Below are 21,935 nucleotides of genomic sequence, written 5' to 3'. Positions count from 1 at the left end.
TAGGGAAACTATCTAAGGAGCCTGCTAAGAGGCCAATCAATACCTTCCCAAGTGACACCATCCCTAATCCAAAGGAGGAGTGCAAAGCCATACAGCTTAAGAGTGGTAAATCAGTGGGAAAGGACAACAAGGTTGACAGCAAAGCAGAGACAGAGGTTGAGGAAAATGATAAGATGGATCCCAAGAAGGATGATGAACCACAAGCTCCAAGGAAAAGCAAGCAAGTCTCATAGTCACAACCACAAGAGAAGAAGGAGGAAGTGAAACCATATGTTCCTCAACTACCTTACCCTCAGAGATTGCACAAGGAGATGAAGGATCAACAATTCCCTAAGTTCTTGGAGATTTTCAAGAAATTAGAGATCAACATTCCACTAGTTGAAGCCCTAGAACAAATGCCACTCTATGCAAAGTTTCTCAAGGAACTCATCACCAAGAAAAGGAGCTGGAAAGAGAAGGAAACTATTATCCTCACCCAGGAATACAGTGCTGTAATTCAAAGAGGTATTCCACCAAAACTCAAGGACCCAGGGAGTTTCCTCATATCATGTACCATAGAAAACATAACATTAGAAAGAGCTCTCTGTGACCTGGGTGCTAGTATAAATCTGATGCCTCTCTCCATGATGAAAAAGTTGTCAATAGAGAAAGTTAAACCCACCAGAATGTCACTTTAAATGGCTGATAGATCCCTCAAGATACCTAATGGAGTTGTGAAAAACTTATTGGTGAAGGTTGGAGAGTTCATCTTTCCTGCTGACTTTGTGATCCTAGATATGGAAGAGGAAGGACACAACTCAATTATCTTGGGGTGACCTTTCTTAGCCATAGCAAGAGCCATCATTGATGTAGAAAAAGGTGAAATGGTTCTCAGGGTACATAATGAGCAAATGATCATCAATGTCTTTAAGGCAATGCAATACCCCCTGAGAAAGAGAACCATATGAGGGCAGAGATGATAGAAACCTTGGTGGAAGAAGTGCTTGAGACAAGTCATCATGAAGAACAAGAAGAAGAAATTCAAGAGATTCAAGTTAAAGATGCCAAAGAGAAGCAAGTAGCCGAAAACTCTCTTGAAGGAAAGAGAGAAGAGGCACCAAAGCAAGAACTGAAGCCTCTTCCCCCTCATCTCAAATATGCATTCCTTGGTGGGAAGGACACCCTTCCAGTAATCATCAACTCCTCTTTGAGTACACAAGATGAAGCAAAGTTGCTTGAGCTGTTAAAAACTCACAAAACTGCTCTAAGGTGGACAACTGATGACATCAAGGGTATAAGCCCTGCTATTTCCATGCATAAAATTCTGCTAGAGGAGGACTCAAGACCAGTGGTGCAACCTCAAGGAAGGCTCAATCCAACCATAAAAGAGGTGGTTCAAAAGGAGGTGATGAAGTTATGGAATGCTGGAATCATATATCCCATTTCTGACAGCCCTTGGGTGAGTCTAGTCCAGGTGGTACCGAAGAAGGGAGGCATGACTTTCATCTTCAATAAAAGGAATGAGTTCATCCCTACAAGGATAGTGACCGGGTGGAGAATGTGCATTAACTACAGAAGATTGAATGATGCTATAAGGAAGGACCACTTTCCTCTCCCCTTCATTGATCAGATGCTAGAACAATTGGCCGGCCATGCCTATTATTGCTTCTTAAATGGGTACTCTGGATACAATCAGATAGGGGTGGATCCCAAGGACCAAGAAAATACCTCTTTCCCTTGTCCCTTTGGAGTCTTTGCCTACAAAAGGATGCCCTTTGGGCTGTGCAATGCTCCAGCAACCTTTCCAAGGTGTATGCTTTCTATATTTTCTGACACGGTAGAGAAATTCTTAGAGGTTTTTATGGATGATTTCTCTATTTTTGGTAACTCTTTTGACACTTGTTTGCATCATCTAACCCTTGTCTTGAAAAGATGCCAAGATACAAACTTAGTTTTTGATAAACCCATATTTTATGATATATTTTGTGCTTAAATTGAGTGATTTATTCAATCCTTCACCCACTTATTCATATTAATTACATGATTTTACTTCTCCTTCCTTATTATGTGATGTATGTGAAAAACATGTTTCCTATGCTTTAAAATTAATTATTTTAATTACCTTTATTTCTATTTGATGCCGTGATTAGTATGTTGAGTAGTTTCAGATCTTCTAAGGCAGGAATAACTTAAAGGATGAAAAAGGAAACATACAAAGATGGGAGGAAAGCATAAAACGGAGTTTCTAAAGAAACTGGCATCCACGCGATCGCATGGGCGACGCGGACGCATGCCAAGCGCGAATCAACAGCAACGCGGCCGCATGACTGACACGACCGCGCACCTTAAGCAGAACACATATGACGCGGCCGCATGACCGACGCGACCGCGTAACAAGAAAAGCTCCGAATGACGCGACCGCGTGACCCACGCGGACGCGTGACAGAGGCCACGCACCAGAAATTGCAGAAAACGCTCATAGTGAATTCTGAAGCCCTTTTTGGCCCAAATCCAAGTCCAGAAGGCATAGACCAGAGGTTATAAAGTGAGGGAGTGCATCCATTCAAAGGGAGCTTGCCAATTTAGTTACTTTCCATGATTTAGATTTAGTTTGGAGAGAGGTTCTCTCCTCTCTATTTAGGATTAGGATTTAGATTTAGGATTTTTATTCGCTTTCAGGATTATCTCTTTTGGTCAGGTTCAATATTCCTTTTGTTTACTTTTGCAAGTTACTTTATGAATCCTTTCATGTTACAGATCACTCTTTTATTAATGTTATTTGAGGTATTTCAGTTTAATATTGATTTCTTTTATTTATGCTATTGTTGCTTTTACTCTGAAGACATTTTTATTCCAGTAGATTTACTTCCCCTTTTGGTTTTGGTTAAGAAAACAGTAACTCAGGAGTTGTCAAACTCAAAAACGATTGATAATTGTTATCTTGTTAATTGAATTGAACTTCAATAATTCCAATCTTTTCTTAGGAAATAAATAGGATCCGAAGATCAAACCAATTAATCCCTTGACCTTCCTTTATATTAGTAAAGGCTAACGAAGTGGAATTAAGTTTCAATTATTATCATCATTGATAAGGATAGCCAGGATAGGACCTCTAATTTCTCATACCTTGCCAAAAGTTTGCTTTACAGTATTTATTTATTTTTAATTGCCATTTAAATTATTTGTCATATTTGTTGCTCATTCTTGAAACCCCAAATTTACAATCTCCGTAACCAATAATAAGAACATACTTCCTTGCAGTTCCTTGAGAAGACGACCCGAGGTTTGAATACTTCGGTTATCAATTTTTAAGGGGTTTGTTACTTGTGACAACCAAAACGTTTGCACGAAAGGGATTTTTGTTGGTTTAGAAACTATATCTATAACGCGACTGTTTTTATGACATTCTTTACTGGCAAAAATCCTGTTCGTCAAAATGGCGCCGTTGCTGGGGAACTGCTAACGTGTGCCTTATTATTGGTTATTGTAAATATTTTTTCCTTTACTTGTTTATTTATTTCTGTTTTTCCTTTTTATTTTTATTTGCTACCATGAATTCTAACCCCTCTCGCTTTGAGTTTGGGTCTAACTTTGTTGAAGGAAATAGAAGTTACAGCAGGAATATGCATCAAGGTCAGACCAATCAAGGATGGATGGAGCCAAGAGGATCTAATCAATCCTTCAGGCAAAAACACCTTCCAAGATATCCTGGACAACGACCATTCTACAATGCATACCCAGCTGAAAGATATGGTGGACAACCTTGTAACTACCAACAAGCCCCACCCCGTGCCTATAGACCATCCTCTCAACATAACCTCGAACCACCACACTCACAAGCTTCTCTTCACCATTCGCCACCGTATGATCTTTTCCTACCCCAGTTCCAATCCAATCATTCCCAAGCACCACCACTTCCCTATGTTTCATGTCCAAATCCATCACCCAGAGAATCAGAAGTTCGCCTCAAGGCAACAGTAAATAAACTTCAAACAACCATTTGACAACTGGAGCAAGCAGTAATTCAATTAGCTTCTAGACGCGCGAACATTCAAAGACCAACCACAGCCCCATGTGGACAATCTAATGAAAAGCGTAGCATGAAGGAGACACTAGAAACTCCAGTGGACAAGACAGAGCATGAATTCGTACTAGAACAAGTAGAAGAAGCTGTCATTGTACAAGAAGAAGAGTTGGTTGAAGATCTAGGAGACGCTGAACCTCCATGGGAATCCAGAGTTGAGGAGAACTCCGTCAAGGACGTTACAGTTGATGCTAAGGAGAATATTGCACAATCCCCAAGGCAAGTCGTTTATGAAGAACTAGACGGAATAACCCAGGACACAAATTCCCTTGATGATGATAGTCACAAGTCTAGCTCTCTTAGTAATGAACTTGCATCCGCAAGTGAATTCTCTAAGATCGAAGAATCTTCCCCAAGTGAATACGAAGATGACGTGGAGGTAGATTTCTCTCAACCTCCAATCTATGACTCAAGTGATGAGGAAGACATAGAAGACTTTGACTAGGACTCAGATGTATTTGAAGAACCTTACAAGGAAGTGGAGGAATTCGCAGAAGAGCACAAGGGAGAAGAACTTACAGAACCACCAGAAACACCTACCCCAAGGCCATTACCGCCCAATACAAGCTTCAAGTGGGTACAATCCTTAACCTTTAACTTTACTTTTTCACTTGAATATGGTTTGCTTGAAACAGATGGCCAGCTTAGAGCTCTCTGTGGCTTTAAGAATAAGAGGGAAATGGCTCGTGCTCAGAGCTGGTGTACAAGGTTCAATAAGGTTCCACGCTTCAACTTGAAGTGCACGGATGGGTATCATGTTCAATCGAATGGATCTCGGAAAACGTTTGGTCACTATGGTGAGAATCTACTTTCTAAATCGCCCGGATGGAAAAATATAGATCAAGACGGAGGCGGATTTAAAAACAAGGCTTGGGATCATGGATTCTATTCTGACATTCGTCACCCCGGGAGCCTGAGACTCTGTTTGAAGCTGCTCAGAAGCGTTACATGCCTAGTTTGGGACCCCGGAGGCTATTGGCATTCCAAGCATTGGTGGAGATTTCTGGATGAATTTAACCATAAGCCGCCATAGCAGGAAGCTCTTCCAATGTCCAACTTAAGGACTTTAACTAAAAGTGCTAGGTGGGAGACAACCCACCATGGTATGATCATTCCTTTTGCAATTTTAATTTTATTTAGTTTTGTTTGTTTTTGAATTTTATTTTATTTTATTAAACCTGAAATCATGCATAGCATTCACATTAAGCACTGCATTCTGCATATTGCATTCCGCATTCTTTATAAAAAAAAAAAGGTGCGCGACGCGACTGCATCATCCATGCGATCACGTCAATGGCGAAATACACTTCCCACGTGACCGCGTCCTCCACGCGGCCGCGTGACCTGGAAATCGGCGTAAGGATCCAACGTCCAGAAAGTTGGGCTAGAATCGTGCGGCCATTTTGCGTCTAGCAGAAAATGACCCACGCGATCGCGTGCCTGACGCGATCGCGTCACTTGCACCCAATCAATCCCACGCGACTGCGTGAGCGACGCGATCGCGTCGCATGGATTGCACAAATCTCAAAAGGAGACAGAGAGTTGGGCTGGAACGACACTGGATTCATGCGTTTAGCACAAATTCCAGCGACGCGATCGCACGCCCCAGGCGATCGTGTCCTACCCCCTTTTATCCCTTCCATGCGATCGCGCGACCCACGCAATCGCGTCACCCCCCATTTCGCACCAGCCACGCGACCGCGTGCCCCACGCGGCCGCGTGGATTCAAATTTATAACCCCCCCAGGTCACGCGAAACCCTATTATCGCCCCCCCCTGAACCCCCTCCCCTCCCTTCTCTCTTCTCCAATCCAACCACTACCACCCAATCACCACCACCGCCACCCCCAGACGCCGCCGCCACCTTTCCCCCTTCCTCCCTCCCCTTCTTTCTCCTTCTTTCTTCCTCTTCCCCCCCCCCCCCTCTCCGCCACTGCTCCTTCGCGCACCACCAACCACCGCCACCGCCCGTCCCAGTCGCACCCCCCATCCACCAGCACCACCACCCTTTCCCTTATCCCCCCTATCCCCCATTACCCCTTTTTCCCCCTGCCCCGAACAGCTGCACCGCCGTCACCACCACTGCCAGCCACCTTTCTGCCCACTCTCATTCTACGGCCTTCCAGGTTCCGCAGAACGTCACCCTTTTATCTATCCGTAGTTAGTTCATATTTTTCTGTTTATGTTCATGTCTAGGCTAGTTAGATATGCATGCTGTAGTGGATTTTAGGTTGTTAGGTAGCCTAGGATGTGGTTAGTGGATTTAGGTCTATTTAATTGCACCGTTCGTGTTTATTGCTTTATGTTTTCGCAATCCTGCTGCTGCTATGATGTTAGTTCATATGTCGTAATTTCTTATTTCATGCTGCTCTTTACTCTAACTTTTCATGATCATACTCTTTATATGTAATTGCAGCTTTATTTTTTATTCATATGAACTATTCTGTGCTGTTTATTTTCCGGGACAGTCCAATTTTAGCCAGAATGCTGCCCAAATTTCTGTAAAATATTTCCCTTCATGTCTTGGTTTTGGCATTTTCAACTGTGCTTTCCTTATATTTCACCAAACCAATTCATGAATGCTTAGGAACGCATTCTTATTTTCTTTGATCTCCTGGTTCTAAATTGCAATTTTGATGTTTGATTCTATTTTTTGTTATTTCTATATCTATCTGAATCATCATCCACTTGTTTTCCTTGTTTGGTTTTGAGTTACTTATCGCTTCTAATTGTGAATGCTTGTTACTTTAAAAACTTATCCTTATGCCACTTACCTTAACCCATTTTTCACTAACTCACTAATTCTAATTTTCTGACACTCTTTTTCAATTCTAACCAAACTCACCTTTTAAAATCTCTTTTCTGGTTTTTCACTTTCTTTTAACTTTCTAACCATGGCATACTGATAATTTTTCCTACTTAACATGCCTTCTATTATATTTTGGATTGTGAATTATTCTTTTCAAACTTTTCACTCCTATACAATCCTTAATGCACATTTACTTAACTCATTTACCTCATTCTAATTCTCCTTTGCCACTTTGTGTTTCTTTTGACTATTTGCCTATTTGTTTTCCTATTTTTATTATATCCTGGTTTTCTGTTTTTTAGGATGTCAGATTCCCAGAGAAAGGGAAAAGGAAAGGCTACCACTGGCAAACATAAAAGAGGAGAATCATCTTTGTCTATCATAGATCTCATGCATGATGCCTCCTGGCGGGAGAAAAACTTCACCCCGCAGGAGAAGGCCGACCAACTACTTCCCGCCACTGATCCGATTAAATTTGCCAACCGATACTGTGAGCTTAAGTATCCGGTGTTTGCAACCTCCAGGAACCTATACCTGGAGAGAACTTTGAAGATCCCAGAAGAACTCCAGCAGTACACCTCTGATCCAATCAAACAAAGAGGCTGGTTCTTCCTAGAGAGAAACCTGACAGAGGTCAATGCATCTTGGGTTAGGGAATTCTACTGCAACTACTTCAAAACTTCCCTAGATGCAGTGAACCTCAGAGGAAAGCAGATTCTGGTTACTGAGGAGGCGATAGAAGATGTTCTGAAACTTCTGCCTAAGACTGATCAGACAGATGGTTATCAGAAAGCTGAGGAGGATATGCGCTTTATGCGATTTGACTGGGATGCAGTAAAGGCGAGGATCACCCTTGACCCGACAGTTCCTTGGATCATGGGTCAGAATACCACCATGCCCAAGGGGATCAAGCGGATTTACCTGAACGATGAGGCTCGGCAATGGCATCAGATATTCAGCAACTACATTATGCCGAGTACTCACGAGACTGAGATACCAGCCGCTATGATCACCCTCCTTTGGTGTGTGATGGAGGGTAAGGACCTATACCTCCCACGCTTTATCCGGCACTATATGGCCAGGGTCCACGTCCGAGGCACTCTTCCCTTTCCCTATCTGGTTACACAGTTGGGCCGTCGAGTTGACGTGCCATGGGAGGATGCTGATGAGAGGCCACCTGCTGCAGAATGCAAGAAGATTATCCCGCACAGCAGGAACTTTCTGGCCTTGGGCTACAAACCTCCATTCCTGACTGCCACTGCTGAGACAGCCACACCTTCTGCCGGCCCCTCTTCCTCCACAGCCACACCTGCCACCACCACTGCACCTCCACCTGCCCCAGAGCCCATCTATCATCTAGTGCACCACTTGTTTCGATGACTTGACCAGATGGAGCATCGCAACAAGTGACGCTATGAGCACCTGAAGCTGATGATACGCTCTGGCGACATCCCCTCCGAGCCTGACACACCATCCGAGGCATCTGAGGAGGAGGCGGATGATCTCGAGGCTAAGACCCATCCCCAGGGAGAGACAGAGCAGGCAGGCACAGAGCAAGCTGCACCACAGGCAGAGGGTCCACATCAGATTTAGGCTGCAGATCCTGAGATCCCTATCCAGACAGCACCTCCTCTACAGCAGCCAGTTCCTCAGACCACCACCACAGAGACTCCAGCTACCATTCCTTCCAGTGATGACACTCCTTCACACCCCGCTTGATTGAGCATCAAGGACGATGCTACATTTTAAGTGTGGGGAGGTCGCCATCTCTAGTGTTTCTTTTTTGGTGAACCACTACATACTCTTTTCTTTTATTTTGGCTATTTTTCTGTATTTTTCTCTTTATTTTTATTTTTATTTTCTGAGTACTTATACACTGCTACTTTTATGTATTTTCATTCTATTTCTGCATTTTGCACTTTAGTTCATATTTTAGTTATTTAGTTTAGCTTGCAATTCTAACTTATTAATTATAGAAACTGTGGATTAATTAGTATAGTTTACCCTTTTTAGCATAAGATATCTTAGTTAAAATTGAAAATATAAAAAGGAAGTAAACTAGAGACTTTAACAGAATTAAAACAATCCACACACCTTGTATATATAGCATTACATGTTAGTTAGTTAATAACATTTCATCAAGGAGAAACACTAGAACTTTAAAGCCACCTTAAGTTTTACATTAAGAATAATGGGAATTTTTAACTAAACCTGCATGACATACATAACTGATAAATGATTTTTGAGCTAGAGAACATACAGCCTGTGAGTTTTGAGCTTAATTGTATGGTTACATTCAAACCATAATTTTTATTCCTGTGTGTTCCGCCCTTCTTTTATATTCTGATGTTCTTTACTTTGTTTTAATCTATATGTCCGATTATAGAATATAAAGATACATATCAAGAGAGTGACTGAGGCCATTGTTTGATTTTAGCTCACTTTATCTCAAAATAGCCTACCTTTCACATCACCCTTGTTAGCCCCATTGAGCCTTTAAATCCCTTTTTTTATTCTATAAACCACATTACTAGCCTTAAGCAGAAAAATAAATAAAAATCCCAAGTTGAATCCTTGGTTAACTTAAGATAGAAAATCTTGTATAGTTTGAAATGTGGGAAACCTATTGGGAACATGGATGATAAAAATAAAAGGTAGCAGAGTTGAAAAGAACAAAAATAAATCAAAATGAGAATTTTTGGAAAGCATGCTCATGAAAAATCAAATTGAAAGAATTACCATGTGCATTCAAAAAACAAGAGAGAGTTATTTATTTTTCAAGCATATGAATAAGGGGATACAAAAGAATTCTCCAAATGCAAAAATAAAAGCAATGCACATGGGATAAAAATAAAAATTGAAATATGAGCATGTAACATCAAAAGTGGGAAAAGATGGAAAAACAGGTAAAGTAGTTTTGTTTTACTAAGTATGTATGTTAGGTGAGATCTTAGTCTAATTGAGGATTCACTTATTAGCTCACTTAGCCTTATACATATATCCTTACCTTTACCTTGGCCCCATTACAACCTTAATTAAAGACCTCATGATTTTTGGTATGTCTATATTCTATAATTGTTGATTGGTTAGATGAAGAACAAAGTTATAGAAAGGAAGAATAAAAAGAAGAATAGAGTGATTAACCCAATAAACACTGAGTGACTAGAGAGTAAACACAAATCCAGTGAGGGTTCAATAGCTCATTAACATTTATCTCTGTTTAAATTATTTAATTGTCTTGCAAATTTGTAAAATACTTTTCTCTCACATCTCAATTGTAAAGGCACTATATTACTATCTAAGGTTAGGCTATATATATATATGTATATGATGACTGACGTTAGGATTTTTTGCCAGTAAAGAATTTCATAAAAACAGTCGTGTTATAGATATAGTCTCTAAACCGACAGAAATCCCTTCGTACAAACGTTTTGGTTGTCACAAGTAACAAACCCCTTTGAAATTGATAACCGAGTATTCAAACCTCGGGTCGTCTTCTCAAGGAATTGCAGGGAGGTGTTCTTATTATTGGTTATGAGTTTGTAAATTGGGGTTTTTGGATCAAGGTAAAAAGTTAGAAAAGCAATGGCAGAGGGAATAAAATAATAACAATAAACATAAACTCTTGGCAAGGTATTAGAAATTGAAAGTCCAGACCAAGTTATCCTTATCAATGATAATGAAATTTGAATCTTAATTCCACTTAGTTAACCTTCACTAAAGTAAAGGAAAGTCAAGGGACTAATTAGTCAGATCTTTGAATCCTAGTTAATTCCTAAGAAAATATTGGGATTATTGAAGATCAATTCAATTAGCAAGGATAACAATTATCAATTATGCTATTGAGTTGGATAATTCCTGAGTTACTGATTTCTTAACCAAGACCAAAAGGGAAAATATCTAAATTAAAAGCATTCATATAAATAAAGCAAGGCAAAATTAAGTCTGAAAATACCTCGAATTGCATTAACAAAAGAACTTAAATCTGACATAGACATGCATGGAAAAAGAAATAAAAGAACATTGAACCTGTATTGAGAGTCACTCCTAAAACTAAGAGAAGTCCTAAATCGTAATCCTAAGAGAGAGGAGAGAACCTCTCTCTCTAAAAACTACATCTACTCCTAAAATTGTGAATATGAGAGTCTCCTTATGAATGGATGCAGTCCCCCACTTTATAGCCTCTAATCTGTGTTTTCTGGGCCGTAAACTGGGTCAGAAACAGTCCAGAATTCGCTGGTTTTGAATTTTGTCACGCTGGATTTCCGTCACTGCGACGCGGCCACATGGATCACGCGGTTGCGTTACCTAGCATCAGGGGAACTATAACATATTATATATCAAATCGAAGCCCCGGACGTTAGCTTTCCAACGCAACTGGAACCGCATCGTTTGGACCTCTGTAGCTAAAGTTATAGCCATTTGAGTGCGAATAGGTCAGGCTGGACAGCTTAGCAATTTCTCCAACTTCTTGTATTCCTTCCACTTTTGCATGCTTTCTTCCCATCCTCCAAGCCATTCCTGCCTTATAATCTCTGAAAACACTTAACACACATATCAAGGCATCTAATGGTAATAAGAGAGGATTAATAATAAGCAAATATAAGATCAAAGAAGCATGTTTTCAATCAAAACACATAATTAGGAAGGAAATATAAAACCATGCAAATAGTATGAATAAGTGGGTAAAGAGTTGATAAAATCCACTCAATTGAGCACAAGATAAACCATGCAATAGTGGTTTATCAACCTCCCCACACTTAAACAATAGCATGTCCTCATGCTAAGCTCAAGAGAAGCTATAAAGATGAAGAGAAATGATATGAAATGCAACCTATGAATGTAACTACATGCAGAATGCTTTTACTTACTTGGTTAAAAGTAAACAAATCTTTTAAGAACAAATATGAACTGGATTTCACTAATTCAAATCATAAAAATGAAGTACAAATAGACTTGCAAGAAGAAAATAGCTCATGAAAGCAGGGAACAAAGAATTGAGCATCGAACCCTCACTGGTAGTGTATATACTCTAATCACTCAGGTGTTTAAGGTTCGATTCTCTCAATTCTTCTACTAACCTTGCTTTCTAAAGCTTGCTCTTCATCTAACAATCAACAAAAATTTAATTCACAAATACACAAATCAAGAGGTCTTTTAAAGGTTGTAATGGGGTTAGGGTCAAGGTAGGATTGTATTTGGTCAAGTGGACTAAAATCTGAATCCTTAATTAACTTGAACTTTTCCCACCTAACTTAAACAATCCATGTAATCATAATACAACATCTAACCATCCATTAACCATTTTTTCACATATTCATGCATTCTAATTTCAAGTACAATTCAAATGCATTGTTTTCAACATTTACTTTGGGGCATTTTGTCCCCTTTTTCTTATTTGCTCTTTTTCCTCTCTCTTTTTTTTTACATAATTTTTCTTTTTCTTTTATTTTTCTCAATGCATATGATTAAATTATTGGATGCATGAATCATGTCCTAAACATTTTTTTCACATTTTCAGAAAATTCTAACATACTCAATTCTTCAAACCAATTGTTTCCAAATTCGCTTTCCCACACTTAATTTATGAGCACTCTCACTAGTCTAAGCTAACTAAGGATTCAAATTAAGGACATTATTGTTTTCCGCTTAGAGTTAATGATGTGTTAAAGTAAGGAACAAAGGGGTATAATAGGCTCAAATTGGTTTGCAAAGGATAATGAAAGGTAAGGCCATATGGGTATGTAAGCTCAGTGAAACAAAGGCCTCAATCATGTAAGTGTATGCATACATCAAATTATGGAAATATAGAATTAAGCAAGACAAAGATCACAATTTTAGAAAGAAAAATACACACTAAAACAAAATTTTTAGTTGATAAAATGCAACCAATTCAAATAGGCTCAAAATCTCACAGGTTTTGTGTGTTCGAGTTCTAAACCATGTTCCAGTATAATATCTCTTCAAACCAGTGTAACATTAAATTTTATTCAAATTAGTGAAATTCTCTAAAAATTTTCTTGAAAAAGAAAATATTACTTCCACCAAGTGGTAAAATATGCAAAAATCAAACAAACATGCAGATGCAACAACTAATCTACAAAAAAAATTTAAAACATTGGTGTTGAGACAGGGATGTACTAACCCACGGAGATCGGTATCGACCTCCCCACACTAAAGATTACACCGTCCTCGGTGCATGCTGAGATGTGCAAGTGGACGGGTTGTTTCAACTGTTGCTTTTCTCTAAGGATTGTGCAGATGGACTTGTCTGTCTCCCCATGTAAACGTCTTCCGGTTCTCTTCATGGTGGCCAGCCTGAAAGAAGAGGAAAAGAAGAACAGTAACCCAGAAATAAAGATAAGAAACAATTAAAGCCTAGGTTGGTTAATGCTGAATAATGAAGGTCTCAATTACATGGTAGCTACAACATGCAAGTGAGAAAACAATAGAAGCACATGGCATACCAGTGGTGCAAAAATGTTGCAACAATGAGGGAGAGTGTGGGTAAGGAGAGATAATATAAATTCATATCAATGTAAAAGTAATACAGGTATAAAAGATTGGCATTGATATAAATAATATTACCTATTCAAAATAAAACAAGTCACTAAGTACCCAAAATAATTCAAGAGAAGATGCAATCATTTGAACACCAATAATAATTTTAGAAAAATAAAAATATGCAATGAATGAATAAATTAAATAAAATAGAATGGAAGTGAGAGAACATAAGAAAGCAAGAAGAAAGAAATAAGAAAAGATAAGAAGAATAAGGATTCAGAGAAGAAAAGATAAGAAAATTGGCACTGATCTGGATAGGTTGTACGACGCTGGTGACGCGGTCGCGTGGGTGACGCGGTCGCATGGTGCGCGATAAGGTTGGGTGACGCGGACGCGTGGGGCACGCGATCGCATGACTCGATGTGTGCTAGTGGCGCGAGTGCAGCCTCGCGGTCGCACAACTCTCTGTTCAAATCTTAGTATTGCCAAAATCCAGGGTGACGCGGTCGCGTGGGGCATGCGATCGCGTGAGTGGCCTTATTTCCAATATGACGCGGACGCGTGGGGCACGCGTTCACGTGGGAGGGCTTGGGCTGCCAGCACGAGTCCAGCCCAACTCCAGCACAACTTTCGGCCATGCACCCTTTTTACGCCGATTTCAGGTCACGCAGCCGCGTGGGTGACGCGGTCGCGTGGGAGGCCATTATTCCCATATGACACGGTCGCGTCAGCGACGCGGTCGCGTGGGGTGATTGTGCCATTGGCACGCCTCCAGCGCTGCTCCTGCGTAACTTTCTGTTCAATTTATTATTCTCTCATCTCCTTGCGACGTGGACGCATCGCTAATGCGGTCGCATCGCGTGCTCGCTTCTTTTTTTTTTAATCTGAAAAGATACAGAATGCAGTGTTAATATGAATGTGATGAAAAACTCCAGGTTCAATATAATAAAATAAAATAAAATTTCAAAAATAAATAAAACTAAATAAAAATGAAAAAGGACGATTATACCATGGTCGGTTGTCTCCCACCTAGCACTTTTAGTTAAAGTCCTTAAGTTGGACATTTGATGAGCTTCCTGTTATGGTGGCTTATGCTTGAACTCATCCAGGAATCTCCACCAGTGTTTGTGATTCCAGTAACCTCCGGGGTCCCAAACTAGGCATGTAAAATCCTTGAGCAGCTTCAAAAAGATTCTTAGGCTCCCGGGGTGTTGGATGTCAGAACAGATTCCAGGATCCCAAACTTTACTTTTACACCCATCTTTGTCAGGATCTGTATTTTTCCAGCCGGGTGATAAGTAAATTGAATTCTCACTGCAGCTACCAAACAGCTTCCTAGACCCATTCAATTGAGCTCTACACCAACCTTTGCGTTTAAACTTAAAGCTTCCAACCATAATGAACCTTGCAGGACAATTCTTACCACTGGGCATCTTCCTCTTACTCTTAATGCCACAAAGAGCTCTAAGTTGACCATCTGTCTCCAGTAGCCCATATTTAAGTGGGATTAGAAAGCTATGGGATATGAATTTTACCCACTTGAATGTTGTGAAGGATGATGGTAACTTAGGGGGAGGTATTTCTAATGAAATTGCAAGCTCCACTCCCTTGTGCTCTTCTTTGATAATTACCACCTCTTTGCAAGCTTCTTCAATTTCAACCTCTTCCTCTTGGTAGCTTTCTTCCGGTTCAATCTCCTCTTCATTGCTTTTCAAGGGCATGGGAGGTTGTACTTCTTTTTCTTGAATCTCCATCTCTTGATCAACCTCTTCCAAGTCTTCAACTATGATATGCTTTGGAGGTTGTGCGCCCTCCTCAACATCAAATTCAACCGTCTTGGAAAGAGGTTCTATGACTGGACTTTCCTATGGAGGTTCTGCATCTCCTAAGTCTTCAACCACTTCTTCTTCTTCTTGAACAATGACAGCGTCTTCTACTTGTTCTAGTACGAATTCATTCTCTGTCTTGTCCACTGGGGTTTCTTGTATTTCCTTCATGCCACGCTCTTCACTAGACTGTCCACATGGGGCTGTGGCTGATCCTTGTGTATTTAAGCGCCTAGAAGCCCATTGAATTAATGCTTGCCCCAGTTGTTGAGTGGTTGCCTGAAATCGATCCACTATTTCCTTGAAATGATCCTTTGTCTCTTGATGCACTCGGCTTTCATAAGTAGGATCATAGTGCTCTTGGATTGATGGATATGGAGATGATGAATATTGAAGTGGTGGTTCTTGGGAGTAATTGGGTTGGAATTGGGGTGGTTCTATATATGGTTCATATGGCTCATAAGGTGGTTGGTATGGTGGTTGAGGGTTAGGGTCATATGGAGGTGAATGGCGGAAAGGGGCTTGTGAGTTTGGTGGTACAAAGTTATGTTGAGGAAAGGGTTCATAGGCATATGGTGGTGGTTGTTGATAGTCCATTGGAGGTGGTTGTTGCCATGAGGATTGATCAAGTCCTTGTGGCTCCTCCCATCTTTGATTATTCCAACCTTGATGCCTGTTCTCATTGTAATTTCTTCTTCCTGCAACATAATTGTAACAAGACTCATAGCCAAAGGGGTGAGAGTTCATAGTAGTAAATAAAAAATTAAAAATGAAAATAAAAATAAATTTAAATTAAAAGGTTATTTAAATTTTAAATTTGAAAATTAAATTTTGAAATTTGAATATTTGAAATTTGAAATTTGAAATTTAAAAATTTTTAAATTTAAATTTTGAAAATTTTTAAATTTGAATTTTGAAATTTGATTTTTGAAATAAGATAAGATAAGATAAAAATTTTAAAAATAAAAATCTGAAAAAAAAAATTTTTTTCGAAAAAAAAATTAATTAAAAATATTTTTGAATTTAATGAGGAAAGAGAAAAACAATAAAATGACACCAAATTTCAAATTTTTAGATCAAAACGAAGAAAACAACTAAGAACAGCTTGAAGGTCAAGATGAACGTGAAGAACAACTTGAAGATCAAGATGAACACTAAGAACAAATTTTTGAAAAAAAAAATTTTATAACTAAATAAAAACAAATAACCTCTTAATTTATGGAAAAGCAAAAATAAAAACAAATAAACAAGCAAAAATAAAAAAATATTTACAATAACCAATAATAAGGCACATGTTTGCAATTCCCCGGCAACGGCGCCATTTTGACGTTAGGGATTTTTGCCAGTAAAGAAGTTCATAAAAACACTCGCGTTGTAGATATAGTCTCTAAACCGACAGAAATCCCTTCGTACAAACGTTTTGGTTGTCATAAGTAACAAACCCCTTTGAAATTGATAACCGAGTATTCAAACCTCGAGTCGTCTTCTCAAGGAATTGTAGGGAGGTGTTCTTATTATTGGTTATGAGTTTGTAAATTGGGGTTTTTGGATCAAAGTAAAAAGTTAGAAAAGCAATGGCAGAGGGAATAAAATAATAACAATAAACATAAACTCTTGGCAAGGTATTAGAAATTCGAAGTCCAGACCAAGTTATCCTTATCAATGATAATGAAATTTGAATCTTAATTCGACTTAGTTAACCTTCACTAAAGTAAAGGAAAATCAAGGGACTAATTAGTCAGATCTTTGAATCCTAGTTAATTCCTAAGAAAAGATTGGGATTATTGAAGATCAATTCAATTAGCAAGGATAACAATTATCAATTATGCTATTGAGTTGGATAATTCCTGAGTTACTGATTTCTTAACCAAGACCAAAAGGGAAAATATCTAAATTAAAAGCATTCATATAAATAAAGCAAGGCAAAATTAAGTCTGAAAATACCTCGAATTGTATTAACAAAAGAACTTAAATCTGACATAGACATGCATGGAAAAAGAAATAAAAGAACATTGAACCTGGATTGAGAGTCACTCCTAAAACTAAGAGAAGTCCTAAATCGTAATCCTAAGAGAGAGGAGAGAACCTCTCGCTCTAAAAACTACATCTACTCCTAAAATTGTGAATATGAGAGCCTCCTTATGAATGGATGCAGTCCCCCACTTTATAGCCTCTAATCTGTGTTTTCTGTGCCGCAAACTGGGTCAGAAACAGTCCAGAATTCGCTGGTTTCGAATTTTGCCACGCTGGATTTTCGTCACTGCGACGCGGCCGCATGAATCACGCGGTCGCGTCCTCTAGCGTCAGGGAAACTATAACATATTATATATCAAATCGAAGCCCTGGACGTTAGCTTTTCAACGCAACTGGAACCGTGTCGTTTGGACTTTTGTAGCTAAAGTTATAGCCATTTGAGTGCGAAGAGGTCACGCTAGACAGCTTAGCAATTTCTCCAACTTCTTGTATTCTTTCCACTTTTGCATGCTTTCTTCCCATCCTCCAAGCCATTCCTGCCTTATAATCTCTGAAAACACTTAACACACATATCAAGGCATCTAATGGTAATAAGAGAGGATTAATAATAAGCAAATATAAGATCAAAGAAGCATGTTTTCAATCAAAACACATAATTAGGAAGGAAATATAAAACCATGCAAATAGTATGAATAAGTGGGTAAAGAGTTGATAAAATCCACTCAATTGAGCACAAGATAAACCATGAAATAGTGGTTTATCAATGACTCCTTGAGAATGTGAATTAATTCAACTACATGCAAGCCTTATATACAAGTGAGTGAATAAAAATTAGAATTGCATGATGCATGACTCATTTAGGTAATTGCATTTAGGTTAGATTGCATTGCATGACATTCCACCACTTTAACCTTACTTTTTATCTTGGATTTAGCATGAGGACATGCTTTGTTTTAAGTGTGGGGAGGATGATAAACCCATATTTTATGATATATTATGTGCTTAAATTGAGTGATTTATTCAATCCTTCACCCACTTATTCATATTAATTGCATGATTTTACTTCTCCTTCCTTATTATGTGATATATGTGAAAAACATGTTTCCTATGCTTTAAAATTAATTATTTTAATTACCTTTATTTCCATTCGATGACGTGATTAGTGTGTTGAGTAGTTTCAGATCTTCTAAGGCAGGAATGACTTAAAGGATGAAAAAGGAAACATACAAAGATGGGAGGAAAGCACAAAACGGAGTTTCTAAAGAAACTGGCATCCACGCGATCGCATGGGCGACGCGGACGCATGCCAAGCGTGAATCAACAGCGACGCGGCCACATGACTGACGCGACCGCGCGCCTTAAGCAGAACACATATGACGCGGCCGCATGACCGACGCGACCGCGTGACAAGAAAAGCTCCGAATGACGCGACCGCGTGACCCACGCGGACGCGTGACAAAGGCCACGCACCAGAAATTGCAGAAAACGCTCATAGTGAATTCTGAAGCCCTTTTTGGCCCAAATCCAAGTCTAGAAGGCATAGACCAGAGGTTATGAAGTGAGGGAGTGCATCCATTCAAAGGGAGCTCGCCAATTTAGTTACTTTCCATGATTTAGATTTAGTTTGGAGAGAGGTTCTCTCCTCTCTCTTTAGGATTAGGATTTAGATTTAGGATTTTTATTCACTTTCAGGATTATCTCTTTTGGTCAGGTTCAATATTTCTTTTATTTACTTTTGCAAGTTACTTTATGAATCCTTTCATGTTACAGATCACTCTTTTATTAATGTTATTTGAGGTATTTCAGTTTAATATTGATTTCTTTTATTTATGCTATTGTTGCTTTTACTCTGAAGACATTTTTATTCCAGTAGATTTACTTCCCCTTTTGGTTTTGGTTAAGAAATCAGTAACTCAGGAGTTGTCAAACTCAAACACGATTGATAATTGTTATCTTGTTAATTGAATTGAACTTCAATAATCCCAATCTTTTCTTAGGAAATAAATAGGATCCGAAGATCAAACTAATTAATCCCTTGACCTTTCTTTATATTAGTAAAGGCTAACAAAGTGGAATTAAGATTCAATTATTATCATCATTGATAAGGATAGCCAGGATAGGACCTCTAATTTCTCATACCTTGCCAAAAGTTTGCTTTACAGTATTTATTTATTTTTAATTGCCATTTAAATTATTTGTCATATTTGTTCCTCATTCTTGAAACCCCAAATTTACAATCTCCATAACCAATAATAAGAACATACTTCCCTGCAGTTCCTTGAGAAGACGACCCGAGGTTTGAATACTTCGGTTATCAATTTTTAAGGGGTTTGTTACTTGTGACAACCAAAACGTTTGCACGAAAGGGATTTTTGTTGGTTTAAAAACTATATCTACAACGCGACTGTTTTTATGACATTCTTTACTGGCAAAAATCCTGTTCGTCAGTCTTGAATTGGGAAAAATGTCATTTCATGGTACCAGAAGGCATTATTCTTGGGCATAAAGTTTCAAGCAAGGGTATAGAAGTTGACAAAGCTAAAATAGAGATCATAGAAAAATTTCCTATACCAATCAATGTGAAAGTACTGAGAAGTTTTCTTGGGCATGCTGGATTCTACAAGAGATTCATCAAAGATTTTTCAAAAATAGCTAAACCACTAAGTAACTTGCTGGTGGTTGACAATTCATTTATTTTTAATGATGAATGCAAACATGCTTTTGAAATCTTGAAAACTAAACTCACTACAGAACCAATTATCACACCCCCAGAATGGGGACTTCCTTTTGAACTTATGTGTGATGCAAGTGATTTTGCAATTGGTGCTGTATTGGGACAAAGGAATGATAAATTGCATCATGTCATATACTATGCAAGTAAAGTGTTAAATGAGACACACAAAAATTACACCACCACAGAAAAAGAACTATTGGCAATTGTATATGCATTTGATAAATTTAGGCAATACTTGATTGGTTCAAAAGTTGTAGTATATATTGACCATGCTGATCTCAAGTATCTCATGTCTAAACAGGATGCTAAGCCAAGGGTTATTAGGTGGGTGGTGTTGCTATAAGAATTTGACATTGAAGTAAGGGATAGGAAAGGAAGTGAGAACCAAGTTGCAGATCATTTGTCAAGGCTACCACAAGAGATCAACTAAGAAGCACCGCAACCAGTGAATGAGAAGTTCCCAGATGAGCATCTATTTCAAGTCCAACCAGCACCTTGGTTTGCTGATAGTGCAAACAACAAGGTAAGAAGAAGGATTCCTCAGGACTACACTAGGCAACAAGTGAAGAAACTGCTCACTGAAGCCAAGAAATTCTTGTGGGATAAACCTTTTCTATTCAAGAGATATCCAGATGGGATGATTAAAAGGTGGGTACCAGAAAGTGAGATGAGAAACATCCTATGGCACTGCCACAGTTCAGGTTATGGTGGACATTTTGGGGCCGAAAGAACAGCTACCAAAGTTCGTCAGAGCGGCTTCTATTGGCCATCCATATTCAAAGATGCAAGGGATTTTGTAAATCAATGTGATGAATGCCAAATAGCAGGAGGCCTAACAAGGAGAAGTGAAATGTCCCAGAATTTCATCTTGGAAGTAGAATTGTTTGACCTTTAGGGAATAGATTTCATGGGACCCTTTCCCCCATCATATTCATTCAAGTACATATTGGTGGCAGTAGAGTACGTCTCCAAATGGATCGAAGCCATAGCAACAACCACATGTGATGCAAGCATTGTTCTCCAGTTTTTCAGGAAGTATATTTTCACCAGATTTGGAGTGCCTAAAGGCCTCATCAGTAATAGTGGTAGTCACTTTTGTAACAAACAACTAGACAAGCTGCTTTATAGATATGGAGTAACTCACAAAGTGGCTACACCATACCATCTTCAAACTAATGGCCAGGCTGAATTAGCAAATAGAGAGCTAAAAAGAATTCTAGAGAAAACGGTTGGAGTTACAAGAAAAGACTGGGCAAGGAAGTTGGATGATGCCTTGTGGGTATATAGAACTGCATTCAAAACCCCAATCGGGAGGTCACCATTTTAGCTACTCTGTGGTAAATCCTGCCACCTCCCTGTGGAGCTCGAGCACAAGGCTTTTTGGGCCACTAAGCTTCTTAATCTTGATTCTCAAGCAGCAGGAGAGAAGAGGTTACTGCAGCTTAATGAATTGGATGAATTCAGACTGGAAGCTTATGAGAATGCTAAAAACTACAAGGAGAGGACCAAAAGATGACATGACAAGAAAATTGCAAGAAGAGATTTTGAGTCAGGACAACAAGTGCTATTGTATAATTCCAGGCTCAAGATTTTCCCTGGCAAACTCAAGTTCAAATGGACCAGTCCTTATCTGGTGACCAAGGTTTCCCCACATGGAAATCTGAAACTTCTAAATGAAGCCACAAAGGATACATTCACAGTAAATGGGCACAGGATGAAGCACTACCTGGGAGGATCATGGAACAAGGAGGAGAGCATTCATGAGCTAACTTGAACAAGAATGAAGGACGTTAAGCTAGTGACAATAAAAGAGCACTTGTTAGGAGGCAACCCAACCAGAGGTAACTTTCTTTTCCTAGCTATTTCAATAAAAGAGTTAAGTAGATTTTCCTACATTGCAAGGAGTTAAGTTTGGTGTTGCACACCAAAAGGAGGTCATAAGTAAACAATTCAAGATTGAATGTGTGATACTAAGTTTGGTGTTCCACCACAGATTTCATTAAAAATACATTGCAACTCTTCCAAA

At 39.1% G+C, this 21,935-nt stretch overlaps 1 protein-coding gene across 1 annotated transcript; it reads left to right on the top strand.

The window, feature by feature from the left end:
- The first annotated feature begins 311 nt into the window (after positions 1-311).
- On the top strand, positions 312-21,683 carry LOC148580521 (uncharacterized). Its single transcript, XM_088492256.1, has 6 exons — positions 312-504; positions 912-1,539; positions 20,138-20,233; positions 20,420-20,705; positions 20,805-21,184; positions 21,491-21,683. The coding sequence occupies exons 1-6, from the start codon at positions 312-314 to the stop codon at positions 21,681-21,683; spliced, it is 1,776 nt and encodes a 591-aa protein (XP_088348382.1).
- The last annotated feature ends 252 nt before the right edge of the window (positions 21,684-21,935 follow it).

Source organism: Arachis ipaensis, chromosome B10 (assembly GCF_059453495.1).
Source record: "Arachis ipaensis isolate K30076 ecotype BB chromosome B10, ASM5945349v1, whole genome shotgun sequence".
Taxonomy (NCBI): Eukaryota; Viridiplantae; Streptophyta; class Magnoliopsida; order Fabales; family Fabaceae; genus Arachis; species Arachis ipaensis.
This window is presented reverse-complemented; position numbering and strand designations above follow the sequence as displayed.

Excerpts from the sequence above, each read along its gene's own strand:
- LOC148580521 (XM_088492256.1), top strand. The coding sequence starts at position 312 with ATGAAGGATCAACAATTCCCTAAGTTCTTGGAGATTTTCAAGAAATTA. Across the intron at positions 20,706-20,804 it reads TCAAAGATGCAAGGGATTTT|GGAATAGATTTCATGGGACC; the intron begins GTAAATCAATGT and ends TTTGACCTTTAG. Across the intron at positions 21,185-21,490 it reads AGGAAGTTGGATGATGCCTT|GCTCAAGATTTTCCCTGGCA; the intron begins GTGGGTATATAG and ends GTATAATTCCAG.